The sequence below is a fragment of the Salvelinus fontinalis genome, chromosome 2 (assembly GCF_029448725.1).
Source record: "Salvelinus fontinalis isolate EN_2023a chromosome 2, ASM2944872v1, whole genome shotgun sequence".
NCBI classification, from domain to species: domain Eukaryota; kingdom Metazoa; phylum Chordata; class Actinopteri; order Salmoniformes; family Salmonidae; genus Salvelinus; species Salvelinus fontinalis.
The window spans coordinates 24,210,426-24,233,089 of NC_074666.1; the positions used below are offsets into that span (position 1 = coordinate 24,210,426).

The 22,664-nt window shown below is 42.1% G+C and overlaps 1 protein-coding gene across 2 annotated transcripts in view; it reads left to right on the top strand.

Annotated features, from left to right (window-relative positions):
- Positions 1–5,546: 5,546 nt before the first annotated feature.
- The window catches only part of LOC129815129 (bone morphogenetic protein 1-like), a 56,410-nt gene continuing 39,292 nt past the window's right edge, over positions 5,547–22,664 (top strand). The window contains exons 1-8 of one of the 2 annotated variants that reach the window (XM_055868528.1): positions 5,547–5,813; positions 13,072–13,185; positions 13,396–13,551; positions 13,823–13,940; positions 16,355–16,533; positions 16,646–16,751; positions 20,366–20,490; positions 21,260–21,375. In XM_055868528.1, coding sequence (XP_055724503.1) covers positions 5,675–5,813; positions 13,072–13,185; positions 13,396–13,551; positions 13,823–13,940; positions 16,355–16,533; positions 16,646–16,751; positions 20,366–20,490; positions 21,260–21,375 — 1,053 coding nt within the window. In that variant the 5' untranslated portion in view covers positions 5,547–5,674. The remainder of the gene's footprint in view (positions 5,814–13,071; positions 13,186–13,395; positions 13,552–13,822; positions 13,941–16,354; positions 16,534–16,645; positions 16,752–20,365; positions 20,491–21,259; positions 21,376–22,664) is intronic. The other variant, XM_055868538.1, reaches the window with a different exon arrangement.

Genomic DNA, 22,664 nt, shown 5'->3' on the forward strand with positions numbered 1-22,664 from the left:
ATCCCTCACCTATATCACCATCTATCACATCTGTTAACTGTAACACCGTCTGAAGCCTACAAAGACCAATGATACAAATCTATTCAATAAAAGATCAAAAGGCTACCCTCTCCTTGTGTTCGTGCAGACCTACCTATTGCGTTACCTCCCACCCATCCTACCCAGTTTCTTTGAGCTATTTTACAGGGCTGAAATACCTGTCATATTGACATACTTTTCAGTTTGCTGAAAAATGTAATCTGATTACAAAAAATGGTAACTATAATCCGTTATGTTACTAGCATAGTTGTAATCGGATTGCTTTGAAAAAATTGTTAACTACTTGGATTACTTTTAAATGTCTTCTCAATTACATTTGAAGAAAGGCACAACTTTTAAGTGTTTTTCCACCTGAGTGAATCTGACTAAGTTAGACCACTATGATAATGTTTTTGATGGATCCTTTCGGTCTTCCAATGCCTGTTAAGGGGAAGTAATAAAACATGTAATTAGAAGTAATCTGATTACATTACAGAGTTCGGTTAATCCCAAAGTTACGTTACTGATTACAATTTTGGACCGGTAACTGATTACATTTAGTAAGTAACCTACCCAACCCTGGTCTTATCGATAGCGCTAATCAATTTCTAAATTAGTGCATAGAGATTGGTGTTTTTCTACTCGGGACCAATGGGTTGCTCCACCTTATTAAGAGTTTCCTCAAATGTAAAGGTAATGGAATTATGAGTGCATTAAGTCAAGGTTGGAATACTGCGTATCTGTAAACACACCTCTGCCACACCTCAATTTCTATGATCTCCACCCCAAACGAATAGCTGGCTGGCACATGCTTTACCTCATGCTTAAGTTCAAGGTCAGAATAAAGTAAAATTTACACGAGGGTAACTCGGGTCTATTCCTTGTTAGAGGTTCCCCTTTGAAGTAAAACCTTTTGTTGATTAACTTTAGGCTGATAAGATACAATCCCCTGTCACCACCAATATCAATACACACGCATGCACGTGTGGATATACACACATCAAACAGCCCCGAATCCATTATATGCAAATGCATTTGGGTGTATGGGTCCTCTGGGCCTGTGAAATGACATTCAAACATGAGTATTTCTGGAAGACAGGAATACACATGCTGAGACGTCAGTCATTGAATATTTCCTCTTTGGGTGCAGTTAGAATTACGAGATACCATAACCACTCACAGGGATGGCTAACACTTAAAGTTCAGTCTGTCTGTACAGATTCATGTAAAACGGCTTTTAGTTTCTTTGCACTTCACTTAGGGGCTGATTCAAATCTATGGCTTTTTTACGTGCGTTTTGATTTAAGCAATTGTAACGGTGTTCCTCCTCCTCTTCAACCGAAGAGGAGGAGTAGTGATTGAACCAAGGCGCAGCGTTTTGAAATGACATAATTTTAATTAAACAAGACGGGAAAACACGAAATGAAACCACTTGAAATAATAAACAAAATAACAAAACAAATGTAGACAAACCTGAACATACGAACTTACATAAAACACGAAGAACGCACAACAGGAAAAATGACTACATAAAACGAAGAACGCACGAAACAGTCCCGTATGGTGCAACAAACACTAACACAGGAGACAACCACCCACACCGAACACTGTGAAACAACCTACCTAAATATGACTCTCAATTAGAGGAAACGCCAAACACCTGCCTCTAATTGAGAGCCATACCAGGCAACCCTTAAACCAACATAGAAACAGAAAACATAGAATGCCCACCCAAACTCACGTCCTGACCAACTAACACATACAACAAACTAACAGAAATAGGTCAGGAACGTGACAGCAATTGTCAGTAGTTAGTATTCAGACCTACCTTGTTCCTTTGTGCAACTGGATTTGCAGGTGTGGCTCCGTTGCACGCATTTAATACATTTAATTAAACTGCTGAAGGCCCCTTGCCCGGCGCCTCGAGTCCAGGATGGCTCGAACACCATACGCCGGGGCCCCCTCGATGTCCAGAGGGGGTGGAGGAACCTCCCGCACCTCAGCTTCCTGGAGTGGACTAGCCACCACCGGCCTGAGGAGAGACACATGGAACTAGAGATTAATAATAAACAAGTAATTGGTTGAGTGAAGCCAGGTGTGAAAAGACAAAGACAGAACAAATGGAAAATGAAAAGTGGATCGGCGGTGGCTAGAAAGCTGGTGACGTCGACCACCGAACGCCGTCCAGTCAAGGAGAGGGACCGACTTCGGCAGAAGTCGTGACAGACATGACCGGAAAGAAAGGTAAACAGAATGTAATGATCCAAAATTTAGACTACAAATTCAAGGAAACTAACACTAAAGTGACAGTATGTGGCCAAACAGTACATGGACACCCCTTCAAATTAGTGGATTCAGTTATTTCGGCCACACCCGTTTCTGACAGGTGTATAAAATCGAGCACACAGCCATGCAATCTCCATAGACAAACAGTGGCAGTAGAATGGCCTTACTGAAAAGCTCAGTGACTTTAACCGTGGCACCGCCATAAGATGTCACCATTTCAACAAGTCAGTTTGTCAAATTTCTGCCCTGCTAGCACTACCTCGGTCAACTGTAAGTGCTGGTATTGTGAAGTGGAAATGTCTAGGAGCAACAACGGCTCAGCCGCTAAGTGGTAGGCCACACAAGCTCACAGAAAGGTACCGTCGAGTGCTGAAGCGTGTAGCAAGTAAAAATCATCTCTCCTCAGTTGCAACACTCACTACCAAGTTCGAAACTGCCTCTGGAAGCAATGTCAGCACAAAAAATGAAATGGGTTTCCATGGCCGAGCAGCTGCACACAATCCTAAGATCACCATGCGCAATGCTAAGAGTCAGCTGGAGTGGTGTAAAGCTCGCCACCATTGGACTCTGGAGCAGTGGAAACGTGTTCTCTTCATTTTCTGACTTCAAGGTTTGGCGGATGCCAGGAGAACGCTGCCTGCCCGAATGCATAGTGCCAACTGTAAAGTTTGGTGGAGGAGGAATAATGGTTTGGGGCTGTTTTTCATGGTACAGGCCAGGCCCCTTACTTCCAGTGAAGGGAAATCTTAATTCTACAGCAAACAATGACATTCTATGATTCTATGCTTTCAAATTTGTGGAAACAGTTTGGTGAAGGTCCTTTCCTGTTTCAGCATAACAATGCCCCCATGCACAAAGCGACGTCCATACAGAAATGGTTTGTCGAGATCGGTGTGGAAGAACTTGACTGGCCTGCAGAGAGCCCCCACCTCAACCCATTTGGAACGAATTGGATTGCCGACTGCAAGCCAGGCCTAATCGCCCGAAATGCAGCTGTAGGCAACACCTAAATTATAGCCTCCTGTAAAAAAAATCCCGTTAGAAACTATCACTTTTTTGGAGAATATAAAATCCTCCTGCAGCAGAATTATTTTATTCCTGCAACAAAACGGCTCAAATTAAGGTCCCACACCTCTACTGTAGCTGTAATAGTATTTGGACATTGCAATAAAGAGATCATCCATGTTGTTAATATAATACATGTCAGCGTCATGAATCGTTAAAATGGCGACAAATGTTTTTTATGACGTATAATATTAACAACACGAATGATCTTTTTCTTGGATTGAGGAAGGAAATAGGTACACTGCTGTTCAAAAGTTTGGGGTCACTTAGAAATGTCCTTGTTTTTGAAAGAAAAGCACATTTTTTGTCCATTAAAATAACATAAAATTGATCAGAAATACAGTGTAAACATTGTTATGTTGTAAATAACTATATTAGCTGGAAACGGCAGATTTTTATGGAATATCTACATAGGCGTACAGAGGCTCATTATCAGCAACCATCACTCTTGTGTTCCAATGGCACGTTTTGTTAGCTAAATGTATCATTTTCAAAAAGGCTAATTGATCATTAGAAAACCCTTTTGCAATTATGTTAGCGCAGCTGAAAACTGTCGTGCTGATTAAAGAAGCAATAAAACTGGCCTTCTTTAGACTAGTTGAGTATCAGGAGCATCAGCATTTGTGGGTTAGATTACAGGTTCCAAATGGCCAGAAACAAAGCATTTTCTTCTGAAACTCGTCAGTCTATTCTTGTTCTGTGAACTTAAGGCTATTCCATGCGAGGAATTGCCAAGAAACTGAAGACATGCTGGCTTTCTAGGCAGAGTTGCAAAAAAAAAGCAATATCTCAGACTGGCCAATAAAAATAAATGATTAAGATGGGCAAAAGAACACAGACACTGGACAGAGGAAGATTCGAAAAAAGTGTTATGGACAGATTAATCTTAGCTTCGGTTGTTCGGATCACAAAGAAGAACATTCGGGAGACGCAGAAAAAATGAAAAGATGCTGGAAGAGTGCTTGACGCCATCTGTCAAGCATGGTGGAGGCAATGTGATGGGGTGCTTTGGTGGTGGAAAAGTGGGAGTACAGGGTAAAAGGGATCTTGAAAAATGAAGGCTATCACTCCATTTTGCAACGCCATGCCATAACCTGTGGACGGCACATAATTGGAACTAATTTCCTCCTACAACAGGACAATGACCTAAAGCACAGCTCCAAACTATGCAAGAACTATTTAGGGAAGAAGCAGTCAGCTGGTATTCTGTATATAATGGAGTGGCCAGCACAGTCACCAGATCTCAACCCTATTGAGCTGTTGTGGGAGCAGCTTGACCGTATTTGTGTGAGGTGCTTCAGGAAGCATGGGGTGAAATCTCTTCAGATTACCTCAAGAAAACTAGAATGCCAAAGGTCTGCAAGGCTGTAATTGCTGCAAATGGAAGATTCTTTGACGAAAGCAAAGTTTGAAGGACAAACTGATTATTCAAAATATATATATATATTTATAACCTTGCCAACATCTTGACTATATTTCCTATTCATTTCGCAACTCATTTCATGTATGTTTCATGGAAAACGAGGACATTTCTAAGTGACCCCAAACTTTTTAACGGTATTGTATATGTTGCTGTCAGGTGTGTCAACAGCAGTTTTGTTGGGGTTGGTTGTCCCATTAACTCTGAGGTTGAAGAGATCACAATGTCCAATATGTTGAACACACATTTAATCAACAAGGGCTCAGGCTATAGACATTGAATGAAAGTAATTTAGGGCCCGCTGTCACCCAGGTCTAGGCTAACTGGGATAACCCAACCAACCATTCAGCTGGAAATGTTAGTGAAATGGGTCAGTTTACTTATTCAGTGCAACCAGAGCATTGGATCATTTTTAAACCCTAAACTCCAATTTACCTCTAACACCCCATCTAAATCCTAACCCCATACATCCGGCCCATCCGGCCCCTAGGCTATAAACCCCGATGACTAAACCAACATCCTGTATGGGTTCATACATAAAAAATAGGCATTTTACAAGTCTAGCTTACAACAAGATTGCACTACAAAATTGTGTTGATTTAAAAAAGACTGAATTGGCCTGTGTTGGTGACCAGGCAGCTTTGTGTCACGACCTCCAGTGTGCTAAGTTTGTAAGCTTTTCTATGGGATGTTGGCCTGGCGCCCGGGTATGTTAGCGAATCACTGATCTAGAATAAAGACATTGTGGAGAGGCAGCACCGTGTGTATAAACCCGCCCTCAAAAAAAAAAGATTGCGTTTCCCCAAATCCTCTCTGTCTACCCGCCTTTCCTTTCTTTTCTTTCCTTTTCATTTTCCAAAATTCTGCTTTTGTTAACTTCAAAATATGACTTTTATGCCGAGCTATTTGTTACTGCTATCAAGTCTCCGCGTTTTACTTACGGTTGATTTGGATGTGGAAACAAGTAACTTCATTGACCTAAGCACCCCAGAAGTAATCGACTACAAAGATCCCTGCAAAGCTGGTAATGTTACTATGTTTCATATTATATGGGATAATTAATTATAGTTTGCTTTATCTGGATTACCTTTATAGATAAGACTGCACATTGGGCAAGACCGAAGTGATGGTTGATTTAAAGGGACAGGCAATGAGTTATGAGTTTAACTTGTTTTCACAAGCGCGCCGCTCAAAGGTGATGCACATCACTTACATAGTATAGCAACAGCGTGTAAAGTTACCGAAATCAATTATGGTAGAAATGATAATAAACTCGAGGCCAAGGCCAACCATGTGCATGGTGCGCCGGGGCATTGTTCCACAGCGGTGGGTTAGGGGTATTGTATGGAACACACAGACAGCTGTCAAATCCAGACGGGGCTGAAAAGCCTTTGTCCATTAATCAATCAAGCATCACTTTGAGCTTGCTTCAATACAATTCAATGTTCTCTGTTATGTGAAGATCATTTATCCTGTTTTACCTTCTGTGGTGTATGTAGGAGGCTGGAATAGAGCTATGGAAGACTTGAATAGAATAGCCATGGAACATGTCAAGTGGGGGCATGATGAAAAATATTCAAAAACAGAGGATATGGACTTTTGATGAATCTAGGAGTGCTAAACAACATTGATCACAAAAATTGGTCCTAAAACCTGTGTATATATATGTATATATATATATATATATTATATATATATATATATATATATATATATATATATATATATAAGACATAACATTGTACTTAAGCTACTGCAAATTGGAGGCTGGAATAGCTATGAAACAGTTTTAAAGAATAGACATGGAACATGTCAATTGGGTGCAAGAGATGATAGAGTCAAAACAAGGGACAAAGCCTTAAAGGGATATTTCACCTATGACTCTGGGTTTGTTTTGATCGTGTCCAAGGCACCTCTAGGTCAGTGAGATCTGTTTCACACATATTGGCCACCAAGAAGTCATGTCTGGGTTTCGCGCACTGAATTATACACCCGATGACCTCATCCGGTGTTTTGACAGAGTGGTTGAGATCTGAAAATTAAAGTAGTCCTGCTTTGTGGCATTTCACAAAGCCTCTATGTTATGATAATCGTTCTATACATTTGTGTCCGTGTATACTTTATATGGTTGTCCTTGTTCGATAGAGCCATTGGACATTTCCAGCGATGTTCCTATCGGCATATTCATTGTTAGATGTACAAGGTGCCACATTTTTTCTCAGCCTCTGAAAGACTACAGCTCAGCGTGGGGGGGGGGGGGGGTGCTTCCTGCTCTGGCCCTGTCATGCATTGTGCATTTGCTATGAATGCAGGACCTTGTGGTACACTATAAGCAGACTAATACATAGGAAGTCGAAACTTCCTGATTCTACCGGTGAAATTAAAATGTGCTTGTTCTAGCTTGTGGTGAGCACTTTTTTAATGTTTATGACAAAGTCTTGATGTGTTTAATATAGAGCTAAGGTGAAATGTCCCTTTAATTGAATCCATCAATTTAAACACACAGGACTCTAGGGTATGTAACAAGGTACTTCATTTTGTAAAAGGTTCTGCTCAGCCAGATGACTGTTATCCACAATGCTATATGTATCTGTGACCACCTGGGTTTGAACTAGGGTTGAATATTTTCCCGGTATTTTACAAATGATCCATCCCGAGAATAAATCACTAACCCGGTATTTCCCACCAAAACCGGAAGTGTCATTCAAAAGCATTTAAAGGATATAAATAGCCTTGTGTCTGGATTTGAATAGAGTTTTAATCGAAAATTCAAGCACGAAAATAAACCATAAAAAGCACAATGATGCAGCTATGCTCTCTTGGGTAAATAAATGAAACAAGCTCCAGCAGGCTAATCGTTTTGAGTGTGAACTGTATTACTGTACTGTATTGTATTATACTGTATTATATGGACTGGAATTAGGCACCTCGTTCAAACCATGATAAAGCAGAGAGAACATTCTGGTGCAGCACCATGTGTCCTACAAAGTATAGCGAATTTAGTTATAATTTTTAAGAATATTTCCCCTAATGTTATTAGCCTGCCTACCTCTTTCTGTAAGAACTGATGCTGATGATGAGAAGCAGGAACGGAGAGTGAACATTTAATCAAGCACAGACAAGGAACAGGACAGGAACAGCGTCAGAACAGGGGGAACAAAACAACATGACGACAATAATGCTGAAGCGGGGGACAACCTCGGGAACAGACAGATATAGGGGAGGAAATAAACACAGGTGAGTGAGTCCAGGTAAGTGTTATGAATCGCTGATGCGTGTGACGAGGGGAGCAGGTGTGCGTAATGATGGTGGCAGAAGTGCGTAATGCAGGGCAGCCTGACGCCCTCGAGCGCCAAGGAGGGAGAACGGGAGCAGGCGTGACAGTACCCCCCCACTAGGGGCGCCGCCCGGCCTGACGGGCCAGCCGAGGCATGGGTGCTGAACTAGCCGGCCGGGGCGAGGGAGCCTGATGAGCCCGCTGGGACGTGGGAGCCTGATGAGCCGGCTGAGGCATAAAAACCTGGCAATCCGGCTGAGGCCTGACGTGGGATGGGCGCCTGCCTAGCCAACTGGGGCAAGGAAAAATTTTGAGCCGGCTAGGGCGTGGAGAGAAAAAGGCACAAAACACCAACATCAAAACCTCGTCCCAACTGTAAAGTATGGTCGAGAGAGCATCATGGTTTGGGGCTGCTTTGCTGCCTCAGGGCCTGGACAGCTTGCTATCATCGACGAAAAATGAATTCCCAAGTTTATCAAGACATTTTTCAGGATAATGTAAGGCTATCTGTTTAGCAATTGAAGCTCAAAAGAAGTTGGGTGATGCAACAGGGCAATGACCCAAAACACAAAGTAAATCAACAACAGAATGGCTTGAACAGAAGAAAGTACGACTTCCGGAGTGGCCCAATCAGAGTTCTGACCTTAACCCAATTTAAAATGCTGTGGCATGACCTCGAGAGCAGTTCACACCAGACATCCTAAGAATATTGCTGAACTGAAACAGTTTTGTAAAGAGGAATGGTCCAAAATGCCTCCTGATCGTTGTGCAAGTCTGATCCACAACTACAGAAAATGTTTGGTTGAGTTTATTGCTGCCAAAGGAGGGTCAACCAGTTATTAAATCCAAGAGTTCACATACTTTTCCCACCCTGCACTGTGAATGTTTACACGGTGTGTTCAATAAAGACATGAAAACATATAATTGTTTGTGTGTTATTAGTTTAAGCAGACTGTGTTTGTCTTGTTGTGACTTAGATGAAGATCAGATCAAATTTTATGACCAATTTATGCAGAAATCCAGGTATTTCCAAAGGGTTCACATACTTTTTCTTGCCACTGTATATATAGGGCTATAAATCAATCTTGAACAGGATGATCTATTTTGGAAGCAATTTGAATGGAATTGATGGAGAGAGAGAAAGACTGCAAGAGAGTGCTCGCTCTTGCACTCTCTGCAGCTGCAATACAAAATAAAAAACATATTTACAATAAAAACATTAGGTGACCCTGAAAGCCAGATAGAGATGTGTAAATTAGACTCACATTTGGTCATTATACTACTATACTACTGTGGCATAGGCTATGCTGCAGCAAATGTATGTCCACCTGTCACAATAAAAAGTTACCATGATGAGATGATAGGTCTACATACTGAGATTGGCTGTCGGTCCCCACCCTGAGCCTTGAACATGCAGTGACCAGAGAGAAGGCTGTAGAGAATCCAGATTTAGACATTGCATATCATTTAACAGTTCCATTTCACGTCATGTTCATGTAAATCATTTATAATATTTTGTTACAATTTATCGGTTTCTCCCAGTTATTTATCCTGGGAAAAGGGAGTGGTTTTAGGCGGTACATTTAGGTAAATCTCGGTAACCGCTAACCTGGTTTGAACTCAGGTCATCTGAGGTTGTATTAATCCACTGAGCTTGCTCAGAAAATTAACACTCAGGCAAGGTTACTCATCACGTGAGCGTGGTTCACTGAACCCCCTCCATCATACTTCAATGCCCTTTGGCCTCTTCCTCCTCTTCACAATGACCCAATTAGCTAACAGACTAGACATCAATAGATCAAACTCGGGTCACAGCACCATTGTGATCCACTTCGATGCTTTTTATTTATATTTAATAATACATTGGTGGGGCACTGAATAGGCTCCCTCTTCTTGGAGACCCAGTTTACAATTGAGTTCAACTATCTGGTTCCCCACATCTCTCAACTCCCCTCTTTTCTTCCCTTTCCTCTACCTCTTTTATATCACGTTACTCTCATCGTCTCTCCACCCACCCAACCTTCCCCATATTTACTTTTCCCTCTCCATTCTTTATTTCCTCTTTTGTCCTGTTCCCTTCTTCCCTCTCCCCCCTAATATCATCTCTGTTCTCTTCCTTCTATCCGTCTCTCCGTTGCCTAGAGACCCGAGGTCATTGAGGCCATGACAGAGTAGTCCTCGGTTGGAAGCCGGTGAAATCCCACTGGCTGCAAGGTATGTGCTGAGCACTGTAGGCCTAGGTCTGCAGTCCTTTACAGTCACTCTTTGCATGAATGACTTTGCTTCAAAGGCAGGGACAACCAGGGCTTATTGCCAAAGTACTTAGTTAGGGTTACTTAGACTCAGGATTTGGTGGTTCCCTTCTCCATAATTTACTTTTCCCTTGCCCCATGAAGTGGTGCATCATCACCCATGTACAGATGTAGGGTCTTAATTTGAGCCAGATTGTTACAGCAGGAAAATAATCCTGCAGCAACAGGAAATGTGAATTATTATGTGGATTATAATTGATGGACATTTTTGTAGGGGTTTATACATTTATACAAACCCTTATAAACCCCATTTAAAAATGGAAATGGCAAACTTCAAAAGCTTTTCAAACCTCAAATACACTACACGTTTTTAATTTCCTGCAACTCCAGCGTAGATTTGGCCTTGTATTTTAGGTTGTTGTCCTGCTGAAAGGTGAATTTGTCTCCCAGTGTCTGTTGGAAAGCAGACTAAACCAGGTCTCCCTCTAGGATTTTGCCTGTACCTATAGCTGTATTTTGTTTATTTTTATTAATAAAACATCTCTCTAGTCCTTGCCGATGACAAGCATACCCTTAACATGATGCAGCCACCACCATGCTTGAAAATATGAAGAGTGGTACTCAGTGATATTTTTTTCCGCCAAACATAATGCTTTGTATTCATGACAAAAGTAAATTGTTTAGCACATTTTATGGCAGTATAATTTAAGTGCCTTGTTGCATGTTTTAGAATATTTTGATTCTGTACATGCTTCCTTCTTTTCACTCTGTCATTTAGGTTAGTATTTTGGAGTGCTAATTTTCCATGGACCTTATGTGAACATGTCACAGAGTGAGGGTAGCCACAAGGGAAAAGGGAGAAAAAGGCAGAGTGTAGATCAATCCCACTAGATCAATCCCACTAGTGGGTGGGCCTCTGGACAGAAGTCAGCAAATTCCCAGGAGGCATCTACTTTTCCAAATTGCTTTGACTACTTAATTATGAATTCTGAGTATCATATCTGACATTTGCCAATCTATATGTCATGCATCTCACACTTTGTGGCTCTAAAGGTTCAATTTTTCATGGCAGGTTGAATTGAACCTGTTTTCTGATCAATTTCTCTCACTCACTGTGCTAATTAAGCCTTCCGATTGTTATGCTTTGACAGGTTACTCTAACTGACAAGTAGCAGCCTGTCTGGGTATTCAAAGAGTATGGCCTCTCAGCTCTACATCTGCACACTGCTGCACACCATCATGCCGATCTATGTGGTAGTATGGGTATTGGAACATGACCATAAGGTTTGTGTGGGGTTGATTAGATTACTGTATGTCATGGGGGAAAAGGGTCCAGATTCAGAAAGCACGTCTATTTCAACCCCTTTATGTACACTGAACAAAAATATAAACACACTATGTAAAGTGTTGTAAAGTGTTTCATGAGCTGAAATAAAAAACTCAGAAATGTTCCATACACACAAACAGCTTATCTCTCTCAGGTTTTGTGCACAAATTTGTTCACATCCCTGTTAATGAGCATTTCTCCTTTGCCAAGATAATCCATCCACCTGACAGGTGTGGCATATCAAGAAGCTGATTAAACTGCATGATTATTACACAGGTGCACCTTGTGCTGGGGACAATAAAAAGCCACTTTAAAATGTGCAGTTTTGTCACACAACACAATGCCACAGATGTCTCAAGTTTTGAGGGAGAGTGCAATTGACATTCTGACTGCAGGAATGTCAACCAGAGCTGTTGCCAGATAATATATATATTTTTTCTCTACCAATGCCATTTCAGAGAATTTGGCAGTATGTCCAATTGGCCTCATATTCGCAGACCACGTGTAACCACGCAAGGACCTCCACATTTGGCTTCTTCACCTGCGGGATCAGTGCTGAGCAGTATTTCTGTCTGTAATAAAGCCATTTTGTGGGGAAAAACTCATTCTGATTGTCTCATTCTCCCCAGTGGACGGGCCTGGCTGCCAAGTGGGTGGGCCTATGCCCTCCAAGGCCGCAACGCTGCACCGCTGGCTGCACCGCTGCCCAGTCATGTGAAATCCATAGATTAGGGTAACTTTATAAAATCGTTGAAATTGTTGCATGTTGCGTTTGATATTTTTGTTCAGTATAATTGTGTTCTATTGGGCATCTCTGTTTCAGTATGAATGCACTGTATGCGCACACACACGTGACAGTTAGTGGGTATGTGAGGGTTATTTTGCAGTGCATACAGTATGCAGGAGCTGTGTGTGCTTGTCAAACAGTAGGCTAACAGAGCCCTAAGGGCCTCCCATTGGGGGAGAGGGAAGCACCAGTCAAACATTAGCTCACACACCACAGCCAACAGGCAGGGTGTGGGCCTTACTGCATAGCTTCACACATGTCAAAAATGAGGGACCTAAGCATAACATACCCCAAAGCACTGCAGCAGCTTTACATGCTGTAGGTGATATACTGTCAGCTGAATTCAAATGCGTACCATGCCGAGTGGCTGTAGATACGTTTATGTTTTTAATATACCAGATTCACACCTTTACTTCCAGTTTCTCCCAACTACTGTGTAGCTATATATTTCAGTACAAATAAAGGTTTACCAAAAACAGTAGTTGTCTCCCTTTCACTTTTTCCATCTCTGTCTTCTTGATTGCCTGTCTAAATAAGTATCTCTCTAGTTTTGCAAACCTTTTTGCCAACTGATTCGCATTAAAAACAATGTTTCAGCTGCAGGATGAATTCTTGGTTGTGTCTGTGTGTCTGCTCTAGCTGCCTTCCTGGGAGACATTGCTTTGGATGAGGAAGACCTGCTTATGTTTAAGGTGGACCGCATTCTGGATGTTATTCAGAGGTCCATCCAGACCTTCAACGACACAGATGCAGGTACAGTACAGGAGCCATGCTGGACATGGAGGATTCACAATTGGGGTCAATTTAGGGTGTGTTCACATGTGACTGCCATCTGAGTTGCAAAACCATGTATGAATTTTAAACGAGGGGTTACATTTGTTTTCTGAAGGGACAGAGTTAAAATTGATTGAATGACCTCAACCCTGCATGAATTACATATCTGTTTGCATGTGTTTGTTCCAGTGAATGGTTCGTTGTCCAGTGAGAGCAGTAGGAATGACATGTCTCCAGACAGCCATGGGCAGGGCTTTCGTCGCAGGAGGAGGGCTGCCACCTCCAGACCAGAGCGGGTGTGGCCAGATGGGGTCATTCCATATGTAATCAGTGGGAATTTCAGTGGTGAGTTCTGACTAGGAGATAGAGAAAGACCTTAAATTGACTTGATTTTCAGATGCTTCATTAATTGTTAACGTCTCTCAGTCTGTATATATCTACAGTATAGCTACATACCATAACTTTGTAGCATTATAAAGAATAAATTATTATTTGTTTGCCTTTGATGTTCAATCATATAAGTTGTCTACTAATGTACGACATCAGTAATTCAATCCACTGAGACTCTCAGTGCAGTCCTTGATTAGGGCACTTGAAGGACCACCCTCCTTTTTAGGCAGCCAGCGAGCGATATTCCGTCAGGCCATGCGTCACTGGGAGAAGCACACGTGCGTGACCTTCATTGAGAGGACAACGGAGGAGAGCTACATAGTCTTCACCTACCGGCCGTGCGGGTGAGTGCCAGGCCATTGTTGCAATAGGCTATAGACGGGTTAGCTGAGAACGTCACCAAAAAGAAGAGCATTCTTCAATGTAGCAGAAGGTTGTGATTCTAGATGGCCAGATAGATAGCAACAATGACAAGAAACTGCGATGTGGGGAAATTTAAGTGACTCGTTTCAGCTAGTTTTATCTTGTTATTTTCACTGATCTAACGTCGATTCTAATATGGTCTAAATTCGCTAGCTAGTTAACCAACAACTGTAACAATGTATTTGAGAGACAACAAGTTCTCATTGTGCAAGTTCTCATATGTTTTCAATAAATATTGGAGACGACATTATTTTTTTTATTTTTTTTTATTTCACCTTTAAAAAAAGTCTACATACATTGTGTGCAAATGAGGTAAGATAAGGGAGGTAAGGTAATAAATAGGCCATGGTGGCGAAATAATTACAATATAGCAATTAAACATTGGAATGGTAGATGTGCAGAAGATGAATGTGCAAATAGAGATACTGGGGTGCAAAGGAGCAAGATAAATAAATAAATACAGTATGGGGATGAGGTAGTTGGATGGGCTATTTACAGATGAGCTATGTACAGGTGCAGTGATCTGTGAGCTGCTCTGACAGCTGGTGCTTAAAGCTAGTGAGGGAGATATGTGTCCAGCTTCAGTGATTTTTGCAGTTCGTTCCAGTCATTGGCAGCAGAGAACTGGAAGGAAAGGCGGCCGAAGGAGGAATTGGCTTTGGGGGTGACCAGTGAGATATACCTGCTGGGGCGCGTGCTACGGGTGGGTGCTGCTATGGTGACCAGTGAGCTGCGATAAGGCGGGGATTTACCTAGCAAAGACTTGTAGATGACCTGGAGCCAGTGGGTTTGGCGACGAATATGAAGCGAGGGCCAGCCAACGAGAGTGTACAGGTTGCAGTGGTGGGTAGTATATGGGGCTTTGGTGACAAAACGGATGGCACTGTGATAGACGGCATCCAAATATAGTGTACATGTTGTCAACAACCTAAGCCAACTCTGTCTGTTTTGTCCCATAGTTGCGCCAACGTCGGTTTTGTTGCTAAACAACCAACCCGTCTATTAGGATACCAAATCTTCTCTTGTCTCTCCAGGAAAGCTCAATGCATGCACCTACTACTTAGAAGTCCTTTATGCCCAACTGCTGGTAAATTACAGCTCTATCCTGATTTTCATCAGTACAGCTCCATCCCACAGAACATTGCCAGTTGCTTCTGGGTTGTGGCCTTCTAAGCTGTCTTTGACACAAAATATATGTTTTTACTATGCAAAAGAATGCACTTCAGGCAGGAATGCTTCACTGTCATTTTAGCCTATATCTTCAGCTCCTGTGGTTTCAAACCTGGTGATTATCTCCATGAGCAGCAACTACATGCCTCCTCATTGACCTTAAACCTTTTCACAATGTCTGCCATTCAGACAGGGTTCATACTTCACACTGCAGAACTAATTGCCCTTCTCTCATATTCTTCTGCTTAAGACAGATTAGGACTGGCTACAAATGTATAGTCTAGCAGTAACACTCTCATCCTCGGAACCACATTCAGATGCCAGTTCAATCCCTTCATCAGCCCTATGAATTTCTCATTCCCCTGCTTTTTCTCCCTGCTTCTCTGCTCCTGTCATTTCACAAATATATACAAATATGTAAGGAGTTCGAAATTCTGTTCTCCTTTTGAAAAAGAAAGAAAGCAAAGACTGGGAGCAAGGCTGTAAGATAGTTGTTGTACACAGGGGATTTGATTCTAGACAGTGTGTAAGTACACTGTTTTTTTGGCCAGGGCTTACTTGTAGAAGAGTTGTAAATCCCAATGTGACCGCTCGTTAAATAAAGGATAAAACATTTTTTTAAACAAAGTGTGTGTTGCCTGCATGTGCTGTGCAATTTTTTTTCAACCTGTTACTGTATGTGTGTTTTTGAGTGTTTTTGCGCCTCCTATAGCCACGTTTCCCCCCTTGCTCCAAAACTAGCTGAGATTGTCACAAATTGCATGTGACAAAAAAAGAATACCTGGAACATTGCCTCAGAGCAAAGTCTTTGGTCAGTTTCTAAATCTGGGCTTGGTTTTCATGTGTGACTGACCATAGAGCTAGAGCTGTATTGTATTTCTCCAGTTGCAGAGTTTGACCATACTGGGTTATTGAAGTGTGTGGGGTAAACGGTCAAATCCATTTTCATTCAGTCAATTCAGGGGACAAATTAGTCAACTTATGAACTGAAAGAAAATAAATGAGTACAAATCAATGGGTAGTTTTTCAATTCAATAAATGTAATAACAAGGTATTATGTGTGCTGAAGTGACTGAAGTAAATGTTAATCAAGCACAATCTGTGGGAAAAGGCCCACTGTCTCCCAAGCGGATATCCCCCTGAAAGACTGTGTCTCCCTCTGCAGGTGTTGCTCCTACGTGGGCAGGAGGGGCGGAGGTCCCCAGGCCATCTCCATAGGAAAGAACTGTGACAAGTTTGGGATCGTTGTGCATGAACTGGGCCACGTGATCGGCTTCTGGCACGAGCATACACGTCCCGACCGCGATGAGCATGTCAGTATTATCAGAGATAACATCCAGGCAGGTAAGTCTCTCTCTTTCTCTCTGTCTGTCTGCCTGCCTATTTAGTCAGATTATTGAATAATACCTGATTTTAGTCTGACAGGTCAAATCTTGATTCTTCCCATTTGTCCCAGGTCAAGAGTATAACTTCCTGAAGATGGAGCCAGGGGAGGTGGACTCTCTTGGGGAAGTGTACGACTTTGACAGCATCATGCATTACGCACGGAATACCTTTTCAAGGTTGGTACAAAGCAACTGATTAGTTATAGGCTCTGTTTGGTTCATTAGGTACTGTCTGGTTGAACATTCTACTCCTTAGGATCAACATGTAACGTATTCTGACCTTCAGTTGAGTATTATTCCAACAAGTACTTTGCTTTTCCCCTGACATATTCGAGTCAGGTCAAATATAAATTTTATGCAGTAAAGCATCTCCAAAGAATCTGCATATTAGCTGTCTGATATACAATAAATGAATAATAGGCATTTATTAAGCTATGTAAATTGATCATATTAGCTTCTCTTTTCTTATATCCCCCAAGACCCCCCCTGTGCATGATGAATCCTCTTATTAGTATACGTGTTTGAATAACAATGTCACTGTCAGGAACTGGTTGTCTTCCAGCAAAACTAACACTTTGCACATAGTTATCCTGCAAATAACCATGGGAAGCAATGGGGATTGGGTCCTGATTGGAATGATTTCACAGAAGACAGACGTCTTTTCATTTCAGTCTCGTGCATGTTGTTACCCTGTTGCTTTTTCTGTGTTTTACTTTTTTACCTCCACCAACACTTTGCAGGCCAGGGTCGTGGAGGCGGGCCAGGGTAAATATAGGGCTGCCAGTTGGGTCTTTGTATGTGACAATCTAGGCTGGAGTGGCCTTGTTCTCTTGCATTCAGGGCTGGGCTCCACAGAGCCCTTTGGCACAGCCTAAAGCCCTCATTCAGAACACTCTGTTTGCACATGCCTGCCATTCAAGGGTGCATCGCCATGGGAACTGGGTGATGGTGAGCTCCCTAACTGGCTGCTGAGGGACAGAAAGGGAGTTCAATAAAGTAGTAAAGTGTCAAACAGGAACCCCATGTGAAAATATCTTATTATGGCTTGCGCCTCAGCTGTCCCAACGCATGACTGCGTTTCCAGTGGAAATGTAGTTTACGAAAGTTCAATCAGGAAGGCTGGTCTGAATGATCATTTAACTTCATCCAGTAAGCACAACATAATTAACTTTGTTTCCTATTCTACAGGCGTAGTGGGAATGAATACAAACGTATCATCATCAGCATAGCGTCTTGTTTCTTCTCCTCTTTCCTAATAGCCATGTGCGGAATGTGATTCACCTATTTACCTTAGCCTACAGATGTAGGATATTAATTTGAGCCAGTTTGCTACAGCAGGAAATCCTGCAGCAACAGGAAATGTGAATTATTATGTGGATGTTAAACCACAGCATTGTTGAAAACTTGTTTCTGATTGGCTAGAAGGGCATTCTAGAATGGACTTTAAAACCAAATAATGGGACAGTTGGAAAAGATATCGTGACTCCTCGTAATCATGATGCAATATGCGCCTACACATGCATACTGTACTTACAGAAAGCTAAATCAACAACCACAGAAACTGAAATAGGATACATTGTAAACGCAGGTCCAACGAGGAAGAAATGTAGCTAGGTAGCATTGATTTGTTTTTGCAGAGACATATTTTTTTGGGAGCATCTGATGACCTAACGAGGTGAGTGATGAACCTGCTGTCGCTATGCTGTCAAATCCTCACACATGTTTCTAGTTTGCAATGCTATCTCCTCGTAATTAACAGTCATTGTTGATGAGTATCCTGACGAGAAGGCAAACTTTTCTAGCTAATCGGGCATCATCAGCTAATCGTTATGGATGTATTAAAATGAATGTCGATAGAAAACGTTTTAAACAAACGCAAATGCAGCTACTTTGCTGTTAAACTGGGTGAAGAGGTTGTGACCGTGTTAGCCGTAGTTAGTTGGCTAGCTAGCAAGCAAGGGATAAGAACGTTGCCACCAGCATGGCAATGGAACATAAAGAATGAACGACTGGGTCACGTCAATTAATATCGAACTAATCGAATGAAAGATGAGAAAGGTTATAAAAATGAAAATATCAACAACAACAAAAAATGATGCCAGTAAATGTGTGCTTTAGTATTATTTTCTCTGGTTTAAGCATGATAAACGCCTCCGTTCTGCACATTACCTTGGAAAAGTGAACTCCACAAAGGATGTCTATTATTTCCAAGGTATGTATAGAATGGAAGCGTTTATCCCGCTTATACCACAGTTGTCAGCAGATGTTACAAAGTGCTTATACAGAAACCCAGCCTGCAAGCAATGCAGATGTACTATAGAAGCACGGTGGCTAAGAAAAACTCCATAGAAAGGCAGGAACCTAGGAAGAAACCAGGCTCTGAGGGGTGGATAATCCTCATATGGCTGTGCCCAGTGGAGATTATGAGAGTACATGGCCACACGTTCATAGATGACAAGCAGGATCAGATAATAAGTTGTTTTAGAGGGTGCAACAGGTCACTTCAGGATTAAAGGGCGAGCGGGCGGGAGAGAGGGAGAGAGAGAGGTGTGTGTGTGTGTGTCCGGGACAATGTAGCACGTCAGTGTACCATAGCCAAGTGGACTGAGGATGGCCAGGAAGTCCTGAGGCTCAGGTCCTCCAAGAGCGCAATGGGAGAATCAAACAGAGTATACTTAAGTTCACACAGGACACCAGATAAGACAGGAGAATTACACCAGATAGGACAGCCTGACCGTAGCCCCCCCGGCACATAGACTATTGCAGCATAGAAACTGAAGACTGGGTCAGGGGACATTGTCCAACGATACCCTCGGATGGGACCAACCAGGCGGGATATAACCCCGCCCACTGCCAAAGCACATACAAATACAGATCAATAGGAGAAAGCCCTGCCTCCAGCTGTTTGCTTAGAAATTCTATGCCTTATCCAGGTAGCTGGAGAGTAGAGCATTGCAATAGTCTAATCTTGAAGTTACAAAAGCATGGATTAGCTTTTCTGCATAATTTTTGGACAAAAAGTCCAAAATGTTACAATGATGGAGAAAAGCTGCTCTTCAAATATTTTTTATTTGAGACGACTGTACAACCATCCAGATTATTTGTCAGATCAAACAGCAGATATCTTTGTTTATTTGGACGTAGAACTAGCATCTCTGTTTTGTCTGAGTTTAAAAGTAAAACATTTGCAGCCATTTTGGCAATTTTGGGCCTTCACCATGTTTTATTGAAATATACAGCTTGACCAGAGTGAAGTGTTTTTGAAACCTCAAATTTGCATTCCCTGCCGTGCAGGAAATTATATGATCAACAAAGGAGTGATCAAATTAAGATCCTACATCTGTATAAGCATGGCACAATAATGCACATTCCTCACGCTTGTTGTTTAACCCATGGGTTCACTCTGGCAATGATCACCTTCCTCTCTCTCAACCAACCAAATATTGGGATGTATTTGTATGTCAACTTACCCTCATTCTCTTACTTGCTGTTTTTCAGCAACTGTTTTGGGGTTTGATGCCATCACATCATCTGGCACTGAGGATTCTCCAAAATATTTAATAAAATGTCATATTGCATTCCGTCTTTGCTGTTCATTCAGTTAAGCCTGTACTCGATTGAACTGTTGTTAATGATGGTAATATCTAAGATTAATGGTTTTGAATTTCCGCAGTATAACCAAAGTTTCCTCTTGTCCATTAATACAAATGAAAACTTCAGTCTGCAAAGAGAGAATAGGAATAGGTCTCTCTTATTGACCCTCAGTGTTTGTGTTTGTGTCTGAACCACAGAGGCATTTTCTTAGACACCATTCTACCTCGCTATGATGTAAATGGAGTCAGGCCACCCATTGGCCAGAGGACAAGGCTGAGCAAAGGGGACATCTCACAAGCTCGCAAACTCTACAAGTGTACAAGTAAGACAAATCCGACTTGTCAGGCTGGTTCTTTGGCTGTCCCCATAAGAGCACCCTTTTTGGTTCCAGGTAGAACCCTTTTTGGTTGCAGAGGGTTCCGGGTAGAACCCTTTTGGGTTCCATGTAGAACCCTTCCATTTTACCTGGAACCCAAAAGGGTTCTTCAAAGGGTTCTGCTATGGCTACAGCCAAATAACCCTTTTAGGTTCTAGATAGCACTTTTGTTTCTAAGAGTGTAGTATTCTCACCATGTGAAATGTCAGAGAGAACATGCTGATAAACCCTGCACAAGGTCTGACTACTACCACCCCTGCCTATTCAAAAGATGTCGACTGATGATTACAGTGTTCATTTTTCTGAATCTAAGACAAGACCATGATGACAAAGCTGTGACATTAGTAGATGAATGGACTTGCGTTGTCATGGTTGAAAGGAGATTGATTGTTTTTTTTGTTTCTTTGTTTCCAAAAATTGGAATTAAGTTGATTGTTGTAATCTGGAGAACTCAAGCCCCAGGAATGGCCAAAGTTGTTAAAATTCAACAACCAATAAATCAGCAACCATTCAAGTGCTAGGTATTGTTCTTCCTTTTTGAGGCTAAAGGAAATCTACAGTATGTTGAGACATCCGAAACGAAAGCTTGTCTTTTTAAAACCCAGAGATGTTTTATTTTTTAAAACTGCCTTCTTTCTCTATTGTAGTTTATGCCATACCTGTAGTGTGTTTAGAGTCTGTTCTTTTTTTTTACCATGTGCTGTTTTGTGGGCAGGGTGTGGGGACAGTCTACAGGATAGTAGTGGAAACTTCTCCTCTCCTGGTTATCCCAATGGATATGCAGCCTACGTCCACTGTATCTGGAGGATCTCTGTCACACCTGGAGAGAAGGTGTGTTGAAAACATCCAAGGGCTAGCTGTCAAACTCTGTCTTGTGGAAATAGTTCACAACTGTGCAGCGAGTTTCTCAGTGAGTTAAATCAGTTCTAGGGTTGCAAAGCTACCGGTAATTTACTAAAGATACCAGAATCTTCAGCAATTTTGGTAATTGACAGAAAATCTATGGCAATTGATCGTAACGTTGGTCATTTATATTTGAATAAATTAAAAAAAAATATATATATATATATATATATATATAGTATTCATCTATTATAAACTCAGCAAAAAAGAAAGACCCTGTCTTTCAAAGATAATTCATAAAAATCCAAATAACTTCACAGATCTTCATTGCAAAGGGTTTAAACACTGTTTCCCATGCTTGTTCAATGAACCACAAACAATTAATGAACATGCACCTGTGAAACGGTCGTTAAGACACTAACAGCTTGCAGACGGTAGGCAATTAAGGTCACAATTATGAAAAACACCAAAAGAAAGATGCCCAGGGTCCTTGCTAATCTGTGTGAACGTGCCTTAGGCATGCTGCAAGGAGGCATGAGGACTGCAGATGTGGCCAGGGCAATAAATTGCAATGTCCTTACTGTGAGATGCCTAACACAGCGCTACAGGGAGACAGGACGGACAGCTGATCATCCTCGCAGTGGCAGACCACGTGTAACAACACCTGCACGGGATCGGTACATCCGAACATCACACCTGCGGGACAGGTACAGGATGTCAATAACTGCCCGAGTTACACCAGGACCACACACAATCCCTCTATCAGTGCTCAGACTGTCCACAATAGGCTGAGAGAGGCTGGACTGAGGGCTTGTAGGCCTGTTGTAAGGCAGGTCCTCACCAGACATCACCGGCAACAACGGGCACAAACCCATCGTCGCTGGACCAGACAGGACTGGCAAAAAGTGCTATTTTCTGACGAGTCATGGTTTTGTCTCACCAGGGGTGATGGTCGGATTCACTTTTATTGTCGAAGGAATGAGCGTTACACCGAGGCCTGTACTCTGGAGCGATATCGATTTGGAGGTGGAGGGCCCATCATGGTCTGGGGCGGTGTGTCACAGCCTCATCGGACTGAGCTTGTTGTCATTGATTGTAATCTCAACAATGTGCGTTACAGGGAAGACATCCTCCTACCTCATGTGGTACTCTTCCTGCAGGCTCATCCTGACATGACCCTCCAGCATGACAATGCCACCAGCCATACTGCTCGTTCTGTGTGTGATTTCCTGCAAGACAGGAATGTCAGTGTTCTGCCATGGCCAGCGAAGAGCCCG